Below are 18,854 nucleotides of genomic sequence, written 5' to 3'. Positions count from 1 at the left end.
GACGGAGTCTCGCTCTGTCATCAGGTCAGAGTGCAGTGGCGTGATCTCGGCTCGCTGCAACCTCCACCTCCCAGGTTTAAGCAATTCTCCTGCCCTCCCAAGTGGCTAGGACTACAGGCGCGTGCCACCACGCCCAGCTAATTTTTGTATTTTTAGTAGAGACAAGGTTTCACTGTGTTGGCCAGGATGGTCTCTATCTTTTGACCTTGTGATCCGCCTGCCTTGGCCTCTCAAAGTGCTGGGATTACAGGCATGAGCCACCATGCCTCGCCACAAGTTTTTAAGTTGTTCAAATTCCTCTCTTGGTGAGACTTATGTGTAAAAGGAATACTAACGGGTAAGTTTAGCTCAACCTCCAGAATAAGAATTCTTATTCAAGAATTCAAGTCTTCTAATTCACTCTTAAGAAGCAAGGAAGCAAATTTTAAATCATTGAGTATTGACTTTTTATTATTAGTCACTGTTCATAATGTTTCAACCAAAAGACAATACACACAGCAGAATTCTAATGCATCCCATGTAAATGTTTACATCCATTTTATTCCTCACTCGCCTCTAAGACTTATCATTTAATTTTAAATTCTTTTTTACATCTCAAAAATATGTCTGCAATAATTAGAGCTTCATTAGCTGTCCCACCTGGAAACAGCTTTTTAATATTTTTACAGTAAAGAAGATGTGATGGGCATAATGAAAATGTAACTTACAACACTATGAAAGAAAAGGGACTTTAGAGGAACACAGTGGGAATTCATAAAGGAAAGAGTTCAGAAGCTCCTTCCCATGGGGCTTCCAAATAAAAAACGAAAACAAAACACACAAAGCGCAACCGCAGGTTCTTTGAGGAAAAAAAAACAAAAACAAAAAACCAACTCCAATGTTCCATCTTGAAGCCAGAATCAGCCTCTTGGAAGTTTGTAAAGCAACTGTGCAAGCTGCTTCAGCATTTCCTTTTATTAAAGTGTTCCAGGTCCTGGAACCCTGTAGATGGGACCCACTCACTGATATTGCTTGAAAAAGTTATTCACTTCCAGTTCTACAAGCAGCCCCACTCTCCCAAGCCAAAGCTGGTCAAAAGTGTTTTAAACTTCAGGACTTCCTGTGCAATTCTCTCTTCAATGATCCTCCCCACTCCCAGTCATGAATACACAGACATGTAAAACCACTCTCCCAACCACAAAGTTCGTGAACACCCACTTTTTCCTCTCTAGCTTTCTCAGTTCAGGACATTGTGGTTAAAATACATTCTCTGGAAAAAAATATACACATTCAAACTCCTTTCCCCTAGTTCTCATGACCCAAATATTTTCCAATGCAGACGATAATGAAGTTGAACCTCAAAAGCAGTACTCCCTAACTTCCAATCTCTTCTAGGACATTTAAAAAAAAAAAAAAAGGGGAAGCATGTTATATAAGCCATTAGTGTCAGACAGTTTTAAAAGTCTATTTTCATATATGAATGGGACAAATAAGGAGTATGAATCACACCTTTAAACTAGCAAGAGGAAAAGAATCCCCTCCCAAATGTTACACTGAGGAATGTTTCTTTAAATGAGAAAGACCTTAAAATTAACAGTTGATCACTATACAGAGCCTAAAACTTGCATGACTGTCCAAACCACCTCAAGGTAACAGCACCAAAGCACTGTAAGAGAAGCTTCTCGGGGAGAACACCCTTCCTACAGTTTTTTGAGATTACTTAGATGAATTAATTCTCCTTTAGGATTCCCCGGGATGGGGCAGAGACTAGAATAAAATCGACTCTTGAAGAGGAAAATAATGAGGTAAAAGTGCATGTCAAAGTGTCGAAGTAAGTGTGTGAGGGCTTACTGCTTATCACCCCAGGGTTATCAAAACAGCCTTGGAAATTGCTCTTTCCTCACAATGCCTCTGAAGTTGTAAATCCATCCAAATTTGCTCCCTCTTGAGTGGTTATACTTGGGAAAGGAATTACTGAAATGTGCAAGTATTCACAGAAATTGAAAAATGTCTCCTTTTAGCTGCAAGGCCAAGTGAGAGGAAAACTAATTCTGATCCTAGAAACTAAGGCACACTGAAGCTTTCAAAGATCCAATCATTTGAAACAGTCTTCACAACCATCAGTATCCTAGGCAGTTATTTGGCTGCTAGTCCTTCAGTATGGTGCTTGTGTTCCGATTCTGAAATCAATTCATACTCTACGCAGCACCCTTTGTGTTAAGGCCATGATATTTTACTCCTAGACAAAGCTATGAATGATCATAAACTCTACCTCAAAACTATGATCACCCAAGGAAATGCTCTGTCAGCAGAGTAGACCCTTCCCAGCTCCATTATCTGACACTGTCTTATAGCATGGTCTTGAACAGATTTCCTCAGAGATTCAACCCAGTTCAAATTTAAAAACCTGAGCTGGATAGCTACAAATATAAGAGAGAAAATAAAGCCTCTACACAAAGAGGAATGTTAAGACAAATTCTATTCAAGAAATCCACCAACATTATGTTAATCCTATCATATTTCACAGCATTAAGTATCCATCCAATGGAATCAGTCTACAAAGAAACCCTTAAAGGCTATTTTTCATTGCACAGGCAGAGCAGTTGTCTGAAATATGCACTAGTCCACACTTACGTTACTGAAAACTATGCAGGAGATAATATCCTGTTCTTGACTCGATCAACCATTTACCCAGTGGAGTAAGTTTTAGCAGATCTTGCTCATACATACTAGTAAGACCAGAAACTTTCCCCTGTGGATCCTTTAGTTCAACTCCAGTCTGTCAAATGTTAGGAATAGTCCAGCATCTGATACAGAGCTAGATTTGACAAGACACTGAAGATTTTAAGAAAAGGCTTGGTGAAATGAAGGGGGAAAAATGGATATTTGTTTCCAGGTTTAAGATTGAAGCCATAGTAGTCATTATACTGTATTCAATACAGTAACTATTACAAACATTGTAAGAGCAAGGTGGGCCTCACTTTTTTTCTTTTTCAGTATATAAGACATGGCACCTGACTACTTGAACGTACATAGTACATTCAACATGTACCACAGAGAGAGTCACCTCTACTTCATTCCAGCAACTCAATTTCAAAGTTTGATAACACATGGGTCCTTTCTAAAAAGCACTTGGCACTCTCACTAGTTTAAAAAGCTAAAGTCTTTGATGTGGATACTCATGAGATTTGTCTCTTAAAAGAGACCAATTTCTCAGACTGAGGAAAGGCTGTTCCTACCCTATGGTGTCCCTAAGACTTCCTCAGACACGAGGGCAAGGAAGCTACAAGGCTTCACTCCAACACCATAAAGTACAATATAGGAAAGATTTCTTTAACCGTGTGGTCTTTATTTCAGTGCCAGTGTTACAGATACAACACAAATGTTCCAGTTAGAAGGAATTCAAATGGAATGCCAAGGTCCAAGCCAGGCTCAGGAAATAAAAAGGGAGGTTTGGAGTAATAGATAAGATGACTCCAATATGCTCCAAGGTGAGTTTGATACTCCCTCTTCCTAAGGGCAAAGGTACTTTTGATACAGAGTCTGATCTTTAAAACTGGTGAACTCCTCTTTCCACCCATTACCGTATTTCAAACAGGCAAGTTATGGGCTTAGGAGCACTTTAAAATTTGTGGTGGGAATAGGGTCATTAATAACTATGAATATATCTTTTAGAAGGTGACCATTTTGCACTTTAAGGGGAATCAATTTTGAAAATCATGGAGACTATTCATGACTACAGCTAAAGAATGGAGAGAAAGGGGAGCTGGAAGAGCCTTGGAAGTTTCTATTACAAATAGAGCACCATATCCTTCATGCCAAATCTCAACAAAAGCTCTTTTTAACTCCATCTGTCCAGTGTTTACAAATAAACTCACAAGGTCTGACCAGCTCTTGATAACAAACATACATACATGTGTTTGTCTGTGTGTATACAGCAATGCACAGAAAAGGCTACCAGGAGCCTAATGCCTCTTTCAAACATTGGGGGAACCAGTAGAAAAAGGCAGGGCTCCCTAATGTCCATTGTTACATTTCCATTCCGAATGCCAGATGTGAAAAGCGCCTGAAGATGGTAACCCAGCTAGTGAGGAATAAATACCCCACCTTGCCCAGTCCACAGAGAAACAACAGTAGAAAGAAGGGGCAACTCTTTGCTGCAGAGACAAAGTGAGTGTTTTTTCGCCATGGATTGTAGTCCTCTCCTCTAGACCAGCTGCTTATTTCCTCAGGGGCCCAGGGAATGTTGATTCTGGCTGTAAATGTGGGAGGGGTGGAGAAGTGCGGAAAAAGGAGAAGAAGAGGAAGAGTGCAAAGTAGCCTCCAGAAGCAGCCAGCCTCAACAATGGAGGAGAGGACATTAGTCTTTAACAATGCTTCAAGGTCAGCAGTAACTTTAGGAAAATCCTCCTCAGCAGTTCTCTTCAGCTCCTCATGCCCGTGGTACAGTTGGGGGGAACTTGCCAACAATCACAACCTCCTTCCCAGAGTTCCTTTGATTGAGTGGGATAAGAATGAAAATGGTGCCAAACCCTCATTGCCAGGACTGAGGGGGAAAGTTGTTCACCTCTGCTAGATCTTGCATCGCTGAGCCCTTGTGATTATATGTGAGCTTGATCCGCATTCGCAGCTGTTGCTGTAAGAGGAAAAAAAAAATACAAATTATATATTGAAAGAAAATCTCCAGAATCTGTCCAGTCCACAAATAAGACTTTTAATCTTAGAGGTCAAAACTTACTTTAAAGCAAAACTATTAAGAATGACACATAGGCAAACAACAACAAAAAACACCCAGTACTCTAGGCTTGAGCCAAGAAGCTGACAACGTCATGGCCCCAAGTAGAGAAAGCGCATATCCAGAACATGTGGTTTGCGTTAATCCTTGAACTGCATTAAAAGGACAGAACTCCTTGGGAGCATTTTCTTTTCTTTCTTTTTTGCTCTTATTGCCCAGGCTGGAGTGCAGTGACACGATCTCGGCTCACTGCAACCTCGGCCTCCGGCTTCAAGCGAGTCTCCTGCCTCAGCCTCCTGAGTAGCTGGGATTACAGGCACCCGCCACCACACCCGGCTGATTTTTATATTTTTAATAGAGACGGGGTTTCACCATGTTGACCAGGCTGGTCTCGAACTCCTGACCTCATGATCCACCCACCTCGGCCTCCCAAACTGCTGGGATTACAGGTGTGAGCCACCATACCATAGAGCATTTTCCTAGTAACATTTGCTGAGTCCTTTTCAAAAAGATTCAAACCTTGTATTGAAGTCTCTTACAAAATGAGGTGAACATATACTCATCGTATGCTCTACATTCAGATATACTGTTGCTCTGTTGCTTTGTCTGAAAAACCTACAGTAAATGTGAATATAAACTTTTGTTCCTAAGGCATAAAATTTGTTAAAAATGAGTTAACTCACAGGTAACAGCAGTAGTTTTAAGAGAACTCAATTAGGTACCTTTTACTTGATGTGGCAGATTTCAAATACAAATGCACTAAGAAATTTTTTACTCTCTGTATGAGATGGTCAAAGGAATTTGTGCTTGTACTATAGAGGCAGATGCTCAAAATATAGTGAATAGCAGAGGAAAGGCAAGTGTTACAAGAGGAGGAAAGCATACTGGTATTTATGAGCAACTAGTAGTGCTTTGTTAAAGAAATGCTCTGAACCATTTCCCAAAACTCTGAAAACCAACTGATTACCATTAAGGCAAGTTTTTTTTTTTTTTTTTTTTTTTTTGAAGATATAATAAAAATATTGTTAATTTCAGTTTCTAAGGCTATTTTAAATTTGGCCGCTTCATTTAAATGCCTCCACTTTTGCTATTCATACTTAATAACTGCAGCAGTAAATATAGATATTTGGTTTCAACAAATGCTCTTACCTCAGATTTCAACTTGTATATAAATTAAAATGTCTAAGCTTCTCCCCTGCCCCCCAAAACTAGACTTTTAATCTAGCTTTTTTTTTTTTTTTTTTTTTTTCTTTTTTGAGACGGAGTTTCGCTCTTGTTACCCAGGCTGGAGTGCAATGGCGCGATCTCGGCTCACCGCAACCTCCGCCTCCTGGGTTCAGGCAATTCTCCTGCCTCAGCCTCCTGAGTAGCTGGGATTACAGGCACACGCCACCATGCCCAGCCAATTTTTTGTATTTTTAGTAGAGACGGGGTTTCACCATGTTGATCGGGATGGTCTCGATCTCTTGACCTCGTGATCCACCCGCCTCGGCCTCCCAAAGTGCTGGGATTACAGGCGTGAGCCACCGCGCCCGGCCCAATCTAGCTTTTTTTGAAGCTGCATTTTAATAGGATGCCACTAAACCACCTGATGTCTCTGGGGTCCATTTGTTGTTCACAAAAGATCAAGAAAAACATCAGGCATTTTCATTGATCTCTAACAACAAGTCAGAAAAATCTAAAGAAACAAAGCAGAAATTTATTTCAGGAAATACGCTTACAATTCAGCTCAGATATTGGCTACAAATGTGCTACTCACCTTCTGAGGGTTCAGAACTTTAATGACTTGTGTGATGGTCCCCGTGTTAAATGCTGGGACAATGCTGCTGCTAGGAGACAAAAGCTGCAGCTGGAATGTCTAGGGGGGAACAAAGGGCACTCTTCAGAAAAAGAAACACGCAATGCTAGGTCAGAGATATCAAAAAACATTTAGACACCCAGATATCAAGTAAGATTTCGCTACTAAGTTTTGCCTACTACTTGTTTTCTAACATCAGGAATTCATAGCACGTGAGCTGACTCACTGTGTGGTATTTATAAAAACCCACTGTTCGGTTCTTGGATCATGACAACCAGCAATAAACCACACTCTCTGGCAGAAGGAATTTTAGCCTACTTCTTTTCAAAAGCTGACCAATTCTTGTACTGGCAACTTCACTTTATAGTAACTGATCAACTATGCAAGTAAAATATAGGTGCTTGACTTAAAAAACAGCCCGAAAGAAACCAAAAGAAAAGCTTTCCAAAAATAGCAAACCAACATACTGGTTACCAACTATAAGCTTCTATGCTTTTTTGTGTGATTGGACAACTGGGGCTCAGAGACTTGAACTTTTGTTTAAAGCCTGCATAATCTAGAATGTCTTAAGGTCTTCTCTCCACATGACAAAGAGGTAAAAGAAAGACTTCCAGAACCAGTCTATACAGCAAAAGACCTAGATAAGCCCGACACTATAATTTGTTGAATGCTGGTAGAGTTTATTTGCTTGTTTATAGAAATAAGAGATGAAAGTGCTATCAAGAGCAAGCTAGGTAAACCATACTGTATTATGTAGCTATTCTATAAACTAGAATTTGGAAATCTTTGCTAAAAGTAGATTAGACTTCTAAAATATTTAAGAGCGAGAGAAATACACTAGTCTTTTCTAGGGCCAAAAGTTACAAGAGTGAGATTCACTCTCAGTGCACAGATATATTACACTGGGGGTCTGGGCATGGTAATCCTAGCACTTTGGGAGGCTGAGGCAGGCAGATCACCTGAGATCAGGAGTTCTAGACTAGTCTGGCCAACATGGTGAAATCTCATCTCTACTAAAAATACAAAAAAATAGCCAGGAGTGGGGGCGCATGCCTGTAATCCTAGCTACTCAGGAGGCTGAGGCAAGAGATTTGCTTTAACTCAGGAGGCAGAGGTTGCAGTGAGCCAAGATCACACCACTGCACTCCAGCCTGGGCAACAGAGTGAGACTCCATTTCAAAAAAGAAAAAAGAAAACGTGTGTGTGTGTGTAGTCTTTTCCATTATTCTACTGCCACATTAAATTATGTTAAGCTAAAATGTTATTCATTACCACTATATTTCATTAAATGTAAGATATCATCAATTGTAATTCACACCATTATTTTATGTACCACTGAGATAGAAAACATGCAGCCTATTAGACTATGACAAGATATCAATTTTAAAATTTACCCCACAGGGCTTGGTGGCTCACACCTGTAATCCCAGCACTTTGGGAGGCCAAGGTGGGCAGATCACCTGAGGTCAGGAGTTCAAGACCAGCCTGACCAACATGGAGAAACCCCATCTCTACTAAAAATGCAAAATTAGCCAGGCGTGGTGGCACATGCCTGTAATCCCATCTACTCAGGAGGCTGTGGCAGGAGAATTGCTTGAACCCAGGAGGCAGAGGCTGCAGTGAACTGATATCACACCATTGCACTCCAGCCTGGGCAACAAGAGCAAAACTCTGTTTTTAAAAAAAATAAGTAAGGCCGGGCACGGTGGCTCACGCCTATAATCCCAGCACTTTGGGAGGCCGAGGCGGGTGGATCACGAGGTCAAGAGATCGAGACCATTCTGGTCAACAAGGTGAAACCCCGTCTCTACTAAAAATACAAAAATTAGCTGGGCATAGTGGCGCGTGCCTGTAGTCCTAGCTACTCGGGAGGCTGAGGCAGGAGAATTGCTTGAACCCAGGAGGCAGAGGTTGCGGTGAGCCGAAATCGTGCCCTTGCACTCTAGCCTGGGTAACAAGAGCGAAACTCCATCTCAAAAAAAAAAAAATAAGTAAAATAAAATGTACCCCAATTTCAGAAACATTAAAACACAAAAATAATATGTAGAACCTATAAAATATGACATTTTAAAGTTGAAAATACATCATCATGCTGCACTGTACAGTACACCACCAAAAACAAGGTCTTTAACAGTAGAGGTGGTAAGTCGCTAGAGCAGCAGCCTACAGTAACAAGTATAAAACCTAAGTTGCAGAAACTAAACATACTGAGCATTGAACAGATGAAAAGTGCTTCAAACAGTGCCTAATTCAAAAAATTTACTTATTCCTTTAAGCAACCTTAGGAAGTAGCTATCATTGTCGTCATCCCTCTTTGCAAATGAAGACACTGACGCACAGAGACTAAGTAACTTTCTTCATATCATACAATTAGTATTGAAATCCAAACAGAATGGCTCTAGAGTTCATTAGTGGTCTTTTACCACTTGACACTACAGCTCCCTTTTTCTTTTTTTTTTTAAGAACAGGATCTCATTCTATCACCCAGGCTAGAGTGCAGTAGCATGATCTTGCTCACTGCAACCTCCACCTCCAGGGCTCAAGTGATTCCTCCACCTCAGCCTCCTGAGTAGCTGGAATCACAGGCATACACAATCGCGTCTGGCTAATTTTTTGTATTTTTGGTGAATGGGGTTTCACCATATTGCCCAGGCTAGTCTCAAACTCCTAAGCTCAAGCGATCCACCAGCCTCGGCCTCCCAAATTACTGGAATTACAGGTGTGAGCCACCATGTCCAGCCAACTGCTTATTAAACATCTAAATTATTCTGGCTCCTACAAAGTGTAAGCAAAGAAGGTTGCGTGAGAGTCAAGAGGATGACGAAAAAAATTAAAAAAAGATTGTAAAGTCAGCAGTACCCACAAATAAAGAAAACATACTCAATTTCCAAAAATGTGTTGTCTGAATGTCTAAATGCCATATTTCACATGCCACTGCCAAGATTAGGTTAGCTTAGTCTAACTCAGTGGTTGGCAAACTATGGCCCATTGGCCAAGAATGGCCCAATATCTGATTTTACAAATAACATTTTATTGGAACAAACTATGTTCATTCATTTACATGTCATCTACAGCTATTTCTGCACTATAAGAGAAGTGAGTGGCAGTAAAAACCAGATAGCAACCTAATACTTACTATCTCATTTTTTTTAGAGAAACTACCCATTCCTCATTCTAAACTTTTCTTTATTCAGAACTTCTATTTACTATTTTTTGAAACAGAGTCTCACTGCCACCCAGGCTGGAGTGCAGTGGCATAATCGCAGCTCAATGCATCCTCAGCCTCCTGGGTTCAAGCGATTCTCCTGCTTCAGCCTCCCCAGTAGTTAGGATTACAGGCACCCGCCACCACGCCCGACTAATTTTTTTTGTACTTTGAGTAGAGACAGGAGTCGAACCACATTGGCCAAGTTCTCGAACTCCTGACCTCAAGTTATCTGCCTGCCTCAGCCTCCCAAAGTTGTGGAATTACAGTCATGAGCCACTGAACCCAGCCTCAAGACTTTTCATTATTCAAAAACAAACATAAATATCCTTTAACTTAAAATTTGGTTTAAACCAAACCTTCATTAACAAAAACAGTTACTATATCTATAATAAATTGGATGTTAATGAGGGAGGAATGTTTCTCTCACTTATATACCAAAAGACAAAAAATTTCAATTCTGATCTGGTGACTAGAAGATAACATAAAATAGACAAAGTTTCTCAACCTACTTTAATACCACACCAGATTTTGTGTTTTTAGGTCTTTAAACTGTATTACTAAAGCCTAACCCATCCTCAATGCCCAGAATATTAACTGACCACCTTGCTCTCACTATTAGAATTGTTTTTCTTTATCCTACAATACTAACCATCAGAATACTTGTAACCTAGTAAAAATTATTCACTAAAAATGATATGCTTCAATGAACTACAAGTTACATTAGAGTTAAATCTGCAAATTTAATCTCTAAACATTAAAACGTATCCTTTACCAAACACATGAAAAAAAAAAATCAGCCAATCTTTAATCAAAGGAAAAAGGTAAAGAAGACATTGTAGTACCTTTGGTACTGCAGCTTGGAAGACAAAGTCCGTCATATCTAGCTCTGTGCTGTTGGAGGCCTGTATCGTTATCACTGTTACACTGGGGTTGGTATTTGACCGTTCAAAGGTGAATTCTATCTTCAAGCCATTCTTACTGTATGCTGTGATGGAGGGGATGCCTGAGAAAGTACAGGAAGATAAGTCTTATTGTAGTCAGCCTAATGCTCGCAGAATTATTACTTCTTTTTCTTAATAAATACTTCTGTTACTCAGTGCTCCATGTAATCATGGTAACAACAGTCATCGTACCTGCAGCAATATCATTGAAGAGAGGCTGTGATGAAAGCCCATCCAACAAGAAGGGGGGCTGGGATATCTGTGGGACTGAGGCAGGGGCAGGAGCAGCAGCTGGAGCACCTAAAGGAAATATTCCAATGGAAAGTCAACCTTAGACAGCATGACAAAGTTTATTAAGAAATTATAGGGAAAATTACTCTGATCTCAGGTTAGGAAGATTCCTTAAACAAGATACAAAAAGCATAGACCACAAAGAGAAAGAACTAAACATTCAAGTACTTTGTTTTTTATTTTATTTTTTTTTGAGACGAAGTTTTGCTCTTGTTACCCAGGCTGGAGTGCAATGGCACGATCTCGGCTCACCGCAACCTCCCCCTCCTGTGTTCAGGCAATTATCCTGCCTCAGCCTCCTGAGTAGCTGGGATTACAGGCATGCACCACCATGCCCAGCTAATTTTTTGTATTTTTAGTAGAGACGGGGTTTCACCATGTTGACTGGGATGGTCTCGATCTCTTGACCTCGTGATCCACCCGCCTCAGCCTCTCAAAGTGCTGGGATTACAGGCGTGAGCCACCGCGCCTGGCCCCAAGTACTTTAAAATGAGCGACTTCTGTTCATCAAAAAATACTGTAAGAGAAAGTATAGCCTGAGCAAAACATGGCAAGACCCTGTCTCTACAAAAAAAAAAAAAAATTAGCCAGGCATGGTGGCATTCGCCTGTAGTCCCAGCTACTTGAGAGACTGTGGTGGGAGGATCACTGAAGCCTAGAAAGTTGAGGCTACAATGAACTGTGATTGCACCACTGTACTCTAGTCTGGGAGACAGAGAGAGACTCTGTCGAAAAAAAAAAAAAGTAAAGAGAGCCCACAGACAGGAGAAAATGTTTGCTATACAGTAATGAATAGAAAAGTATCCAAATGATAACTGTCATCTATAAATCGATAAGAAACAGCTAACCCAACTTAAAAGTGTCAAGATATATAAACAAGCAAGTCAAAGAAGAGGAAACGTGAATGAAAAGAGAATCTTATAAAAAGATGCTCAATTTTACCAGTAATGATAGAACTGGAATTTAAAATTATAGCAATATACTTGCTATAATTTTATATACTTGTCAGAACGATGAAAATTTCCATGTCTGATAATTCCAGATGTTGGCAAGAACATGGAACAACAGGAACTTTTAAGCTCCACTGTAGGAATATAAACTAGGTACAACCAATCTAGAGAGTAATCTGGCAACAGTTGGGTTGAACATCAGTATATCCTTAAACTGAGGTTTCTCAATCTTGAAAGCAATAGCTTTTAGGTTTCCTAATTCTTTGTTGTGGGGGCTGACTTGTTTATTGCAGGATATTAAGCAGCATCCCCGGGCTTTTATGCATTACGTGGCAGTATCCTCCCAGTTGTAACAACCAGAAATATCTTCAGACACTGCCAACCTCTGGAAGGCAAAATCTTCCCCAGTTGAGAACCATTACCCTTCTTAGAGATGCTTTTAATTAATCTTTGCATGTGTACACTGGGAGATACATCCAAAAGCATTCATAGCAGGAATACTTCTAATGGTGAAATACTGGAAACAACCAAAATGTCTGCCATCTTGATAATGAACAAGTCAACCGTGATATGCTGAAAAACTAAAATACTACACATGTGCAACAGTAAAAAGTGAATTAACCAGAAATACACTTAACATGGATATTTCATAATTCATTCTCACAGTTACAATATTTAGCAAAAAAAGGTGCAAAAAAAACCATTAAGTTGGATACCATGTCTAAAAAAGGTAAAAACTGGCAAAACAATACTAAATACTGTATCAAGAAATGCACAGGAATGGCAAACAACGTTAAACATCACTTTAGGATAGACAGTAGTTACCTCTGGAATAAAAAAGAAATGGGATGAGAGGGAAATACACAAAGGACATCAACCCTCTTCATATTTTATTTTACAAACTAGGAGATCAAAACATTCATTAAATTCTATAGATGTTGGCTAGGCACGGTGGCTCATGCCTGTAATCCCAGTACTTTGGGAGGCCAAGGCAGGCAGATCACCTGAGGTCAGGAGTTTGAGACCAGCCTGGCCAACATGGTGAAACCCCATCTCTACTAAGAATACAAAAATTAGCTGGGCATGGTGGCATATGCCTATAATCCCAGCTATTCAGGAGGCTGAGGCAGGAGAATCCCTTGAACCTAGGAGGTGGAGGTTGCAGTGAGCTGAGATCTCGCCACTGCACTACAGCCTGGGCAACAGAGTAAGACTCCATCTCAAAATAAAAAAAATTATATATGTTAAATGCTGTAAAACAAAATTTTAACACACACACACACACACACACACACACACACCCTGCAAGGGGTGGTACAAAATAGGGTGGGAAAAAGAAACAGATTACCGTTTTTATTTAATCTTTCCAAACAAGAACAATTTGACAATGATACAATAGAAGATAATTCATAGAATAAGAGGGAAATCAATATTCTAAGAAAAATTATAAGAAAATTCAGCAAAATTAAAAGAATGTATTTTAGGCCAGATGCAGTGGCTCACGCCTGTAATCCCAGCACTCTGGGAGGCCGAGGTGGGAGGATCACTGGAGGTCCAGAGTTCAAGACCAGCCTGACCACAAGAAGAAACCCCATCCCTACTAAAAATACAACGTTAGCCATGTGTGGTGGTGCATGCCTGTAATCCCAGCTATTCAGAAGGCTGAGGCAGGAGAATCGCTTGAACCTGGGAGGCGGAGGTTACAGTAAGCCGAGATTGTGCCATTGCACTCCAGCCTGGGTAACAAGAGCGAAACTCCATTTAAAAAAAAAATGTATTTTATATTTAAATAGACTTCAAACTACTTACGAAATTAACTGAAAATATGCCATTTAAAAAAGAATCAACACAATGAAATAAAGGAAGGATAGAATATCTTTTTTAAATTTTTTTTAAGAGTATGACAGCAAAAGGGAAGGGAAAAAGATACTAAAGAACACTAGAAAAGTAAATGGCAGGCAGGTGTGGTGGCTCATGACTGTAATCCCGGCACTTTGGGAGGCCAAGGCAGGTGGATCACCTAAGGTCAGGAGTTAGAGACTGGCCTGGCCAACATGGCGAAACCCTGTCTCTACTAAAAATACAAAATGGCCTGGCCAACATGGCAAAACCTGGTCTCTACTAAAAATATAAAACTTAGCTGGGCATGGTGGTACGCGCCTGTAGTCCCAGCTACTCAGGAGGCTAAGGCAGGAAAATCGCTTGAACCCAAGAGGCTGAGGTTGCAGTGAGCCAAGATCACGCCACTGAACTCCAGCCTGGGTGACAGAGCAAGACTCTGTTAAAAAATAAAAAAGTAAATAACACACTAAAACTTAGCAAAGAAAGCAGAAATACAGAGGCTAAGCAAAGCACAAGAAGCTAAAATAAATGCAAACACCATTTGTGTAGTCCAGCAGATTACCAATGAAGTAGACAAAGAAACATTCATATAGTTCTCCTAGTCTAAAAAATCTAATTGAGAAAATTTCCCCCAATTCCCAGTTTTAAAACAATTTTAGAAATGTGGTCTCATGGAAAATCAGAGGCTACTCAACATACACAGGCAGCATATAGGTCCCCAACTCCCTCAAATTTTACCTTTTTTAAAATCCTGTAAAAGTATAGCAAGGTAGTTTAAGAGAACAACAGAAATTTACTGCTCCAAACCCTTTAAAATCACAGGCTAAATCTATTTCTGAATTTCTACTGACTTAATTTTCGACATAATAAGGGTAAAACTATAATGATAAATTTAAAAATTTAGAATTCAGAATTTTGAAAATTAATGTAAAAAATGGAAAAACATCTTCAAAACACATTATGAATAAAGAAAGAAAACCTAGACTTTTTAACATTTTATCATTTTGCTTTAACATACAATACTAGGAAAACAAAAAAGAACAAAAGACAAGACTCCACAATAAATGAGTTAAGGATACGAGAATGTTCACAAAGGAAATCCCTCTATAATACAGATATGTGGATAAATATTAAACATTCCCTGTGATCAAAAAATAATAGGGCCCCTCCCTGCTGGCCAAGCCTGGCAGAAGGGAGTACAAAATTTTAAAAAATAATACTAAAATAAAATAGGACCAAATTTTCACCCACTAGAACTTTTAAAAATGATAATATACAATGCTTATGACAGAGAAACACATAAATTGAGGAAAAGGTAAATAATATTTGCCAAGTGCCTACTATGTGTCATGTACTCAATAGGTCAATGGGTTTCACAAATACCCTATGGAGTAAGTATTAATCATCCTAATTTTAACCACATTCAGAAAGACTAAGTAACTTAGTCTAAGAAATTAATCTAAAATAAGAACAAATTGATGTAATATTTGTTGAAGCCACTAGGTAAGAAAAATCTAGAAACAAAAATACATACTGGCCAGGGGTGGTAGCTCATGCCTGTAATCCTAGCACTTTGGGAAGCCAAGGTGAGCAGATCACTTGAGGTCAGGAGTTCAAGATCAGCCTGCCCAACATGGTGAAACCCCATCTCTACTTAAAAAAATACAAAAATTAGCCAGGTGTGGTGGCACACACCTGTAATCCCAGCTACTCGGGAGGCTGAGGTAGGAGAATCACTTGAACCTGGAAGACAGAGGCTGCCAGGAGGCGAGATCATGCCGCTACACTCCAGTCTGGGCAACAGAACAAGATTCCATTTCAAAAAAAAAACAACGAACTCAAAATACCCAACACTAAGAAACTGAGTAAACAATAGTGCAAACTTGTTAAGAAAGTATTAGTCATCTAAAATTATGACTATGAAGACTATATACTAACATGGAAATACTAACATGTTAGGTGAAGTATATACTATGGTTTAACTATGGGGTTGCTTTTTCTTTGCCAGTCATCCAGTATAGCTTTGGCATTTGAAGATTTCAAACTGACCATTTGTAAATAATTCAAAAGTACATGACAAGTAACATTTTGAAATTTTGTTAAGGCACAGACATAAATCCTATACTCTGTGGCTGTTCTGTATTAGGAGAAAAAAAAATCAGCCTGTGGGAACAAGCATAGCTGACCATCCAATTTGTTACCCTATGTCTATTTTTTACTCAAGGTCATGTAGGCTTTAACTCTACATTATCCTTTTAAAGATGGCAAAACTCCATCTCTACTAAAAATACAAAAAATTAGCCGGGCGTGGCAGCATGCCCCTGCAATTCCAGCTACCCAGGAGGCTGAGGCAGGAGACTCGCTTGAATCTGGGAGGCAGAGAGTAAAGTTAGCTGAGATCGTGCCACTGCACTCCAGCCTGGGCAACAGAGTAATATATTTTATTTATATGTCAAAAATAAAAAAAGATGACATTTTAACCTTTCAGCTATACTTGACACTGTAATTTAGAAGTTGTAGGCCAGGGGTGGTGGCCCACACCTGTAATCTCAGCACTTTGAGAGGTTGAGGCGGATCAGGAGTTCAATATCAGTGTGGCCAAGATGGTATAACCCCACCTCTACTAAAACTATAAAAACTAGCCAGACACGGTGGCAGGCACCTGTAATCCCAGCTACTTGGGAGGCTGAGGCAGGATAATCACCTGAACCCAGGCAGCAGAGGTCGTACTGAGCCAAGACTGTGTCACTGCACTCCAGTCTGGGCAACAGTGAGACTTCGTCTCAAAAAAAAAAAAAAAGAAAAGAAATTGTATTGGACTCAGGTTTATCATATTGCTGAACATATCAATTACAAATGACTGGTATATATGAACAGAAGAAAAAAATATTCCCAAATGAAATGTTTGAATATTATGAGTAACTGTTCCTTTAGTTGCTTTAATTACAGAAAGTATAGAAGGGAAGGAAGATAAAAGGTAGGTAGTAGGTTAACATCTCTCCACAAATGGCCACAGCTATTGAAAACTAACCATGAGTGGAAAGGAACCAAGAAGAAGTCATATCTTGGGACACTAATTAAAGTAAAGGTGATGTGGGATATATTTTTTGAGCCTGAAAGGGTAAGTAGTTTCTATCTTAAAACACTGTGAATAATTTATTCACCCAAAATTAAAAGTTAGCCTTTAAGAAATCGCTATAAATTATCTTTAGTGCATTAGCATTACAGCTTATAATCCAAATATTGTGAAGATTTGATTCTTGCTTCTCATGTAGCCTCTCCCATCTTCAAACGATTCACATGCTGAAAAGTCTGGATTCAGTTTAGTTTTGCCCCAAGGCCTCCTATATTTTCCCAGACATTAAATAGCTCCAGACTGGCCTCACCTGTAAGGTTGATGTCTCCCAGCAAATCAAGAAGTTCTCCACCAGCAGAAGATGGTTTGCTTGTAGATGCAGTTGGAATAACAGGTGTTATGTCATTTCCTCCCAACAAATCCAATAAATCATTGGCCTAAACAAGGTAACAACAGCTCAATTCATCATTATTTGTCTAGTTTACACCTAATGCAAAGCTCTTTCAATATGTAAAAATAAGGAAGGAAATCATCAACCAATCCAAGAACATTAAAGGGACTCAGCTAAGAGACAAGCTATAAGGGACTGTAAAATCATAAGATGCCCCAGATGAGCAAGTGAAAGGCTGGCTACCTGGCTGGTGGGCTGTGGCCCAGAGGGTGGCGGTTTGGTCTCCAGTGGAGCTGGTTCTGTCTCTCCATTTGTCTGCACAATCTCAGTAGGGCCATTTGTGGTCACTTTTTCCATGACAGGCATTCTCTCAAGTAGGGCAGACCTAGAAGAATCTGAAGTGGTTAAATTCTAGGCAGTTAACCTAGATTCCCTACCCGAAATAATCACCATTAACTATGTTGAGCCCAAACATGGAGATCCATCTCCCCTCCCCAACCAACACATACACTAAAATAGAAGGTAGATTATAAGAATACATGACCTAAATTCCTGGCTGGATTAAGGGCAGACAAAAAAATCTTGAATAAACCAACTGTCCACCTAAATCCCAAAGCATATATTTCACTGGTAGAGAGACTGAGATGAAAGAAAGGTAAACCCATAGGTACTAACAGTCAAAAAGATACTACCTAATAGAAGGAAAAAAAGATGACAAACACCAAAATGTAACAATAATGGAATCTGAATGAAATTATTTGTCTTGAAAAAAATACAACTCCCATTTCTTAACTAAATAAAATAGAAAATAAAGCAAACTTTCCATACCAAAAAAAGTGGTAAGAGCTGGAGACAGAACAAAAGAAGAGAGTCAATTTATTTCTTTAGAGACTAGACAGAATAGAAAATGGACAAAACAGAAGCAGCCAAGCAATTAGAACTAAATAGGGATATGAAGACCAATTAATAAAGCTCAAGGAATGAATCTTCTTTATGGATTACCATGACAATTTATTCAGGATGCTAAGAGATAGACACATTGCTTAGCTTCTTTCGCTTACCTCATGTGGTCGTATTTCTTGAAAAGTGCGTTATATTCTACTGCCCTCTGCTGGAGTTCCACATCAATGCTGCTTCCATAGATAGAAACCACTTTCTTAATTCGGCTATAAGATAAAATGACCAACAGTATCAAATACTCAAAAGAAAATTCAAAAATAAATATAGAGAATGTTTAATAAGCCAGAGTTTTCTGCTTAAAATACTGAAATACTCATTTTTTCCCTAATTCACATAATTTTCCAAAAACAAAATACTTTATCTTCATCCATTTATCTGACATTTCACATGATACTATTCTCATTGTAACTCTAGATTTTTGTCTGTTAAATATGCCACTCCCATTTTGCAGCAATGATGGTGCAGAAAAAATACATATATATGCCACTACTAAAATCTGCTAGACCAAAGTACCAACTATTACTTTGCCACAGAAGAAATTTGTATTGTTCACACTCTTATTTTAAAATAATTTTTGATCTCCTATAAAAGGGCCATAGCATCAAAATGTAGACGCCAAATTCTTCCAGTCACAATTTTAAAAGTAATTCAGTATCATTTTTCCTAAGACTTCACATTTAAAA

General features: G+C 39.3%; 1 protein-coding gene across 1 annotated transcript in view; it reads right to left on the bottom strand.

Moving 5' to 3' along the window:
• Positions 1-422: 422 nt before the first annotated feature.
• Positions 423-18,854, bottom strand: part of AP1G1 (adaptor related protein complex 1 subunit gamma 1) — a 77,009-nt gene continuing 58,577 nt past the window's right edge. The window contains exons 17-23 of the mRNA XM_021672577.2: positions 18,273-18,377; positions 17,455-17,596; positions 17,131-17,257; positions 10,854-10,961; positions 10,563-10,723; positions 6,474-6,572; positions 423-4,615 (exon numbers count right to left, since the gene is read on the bottom strand). Of these exons, the coding sequence (XP_021528252.1) occupies positions 4,514-4,615; positions 6,474-6,572; positions 10,563-10,723; positions 10,854-10,961; positions 17,131-17,257; positions 17,455-17,596; positions 18,273-18,377 (844 nt within the window). The 3' untranslated portion in view covers positions 423-4,513. The remainder of the gene's footprint in view (positions 4,616-6,473; positions 6,573-10,562; positions 10,724-10,853; positions 10,962-17,130; positions 17,258-17,454; positions 17,597-18,272; positions 18,378-18,854) is intronic.

Source organism: Aotus nancymaae, unplaced genomic scaffold (genome assembly GCF_030222135.1).
Source record: "Aotus nancymaae isolate 86718 unplaced genomic scaffold, 86718_ANA_hifiasm-v0.15.2.pri h1tg000030l, whole genome shotgun sequence".
In the NCBI taxonomy this organism is placed as follows: domain Eukaryota; kingdom Metazoa; phylum Chordata; class Mammalia; order Primates; family Aotidae; genus Aotus; species Aotus nancymaae.
The sequence above is the reverse complement of the archived record's forward strand: the minus strand, read 5'-3'. Positions and strand labels throughout refer to the sequence as shown.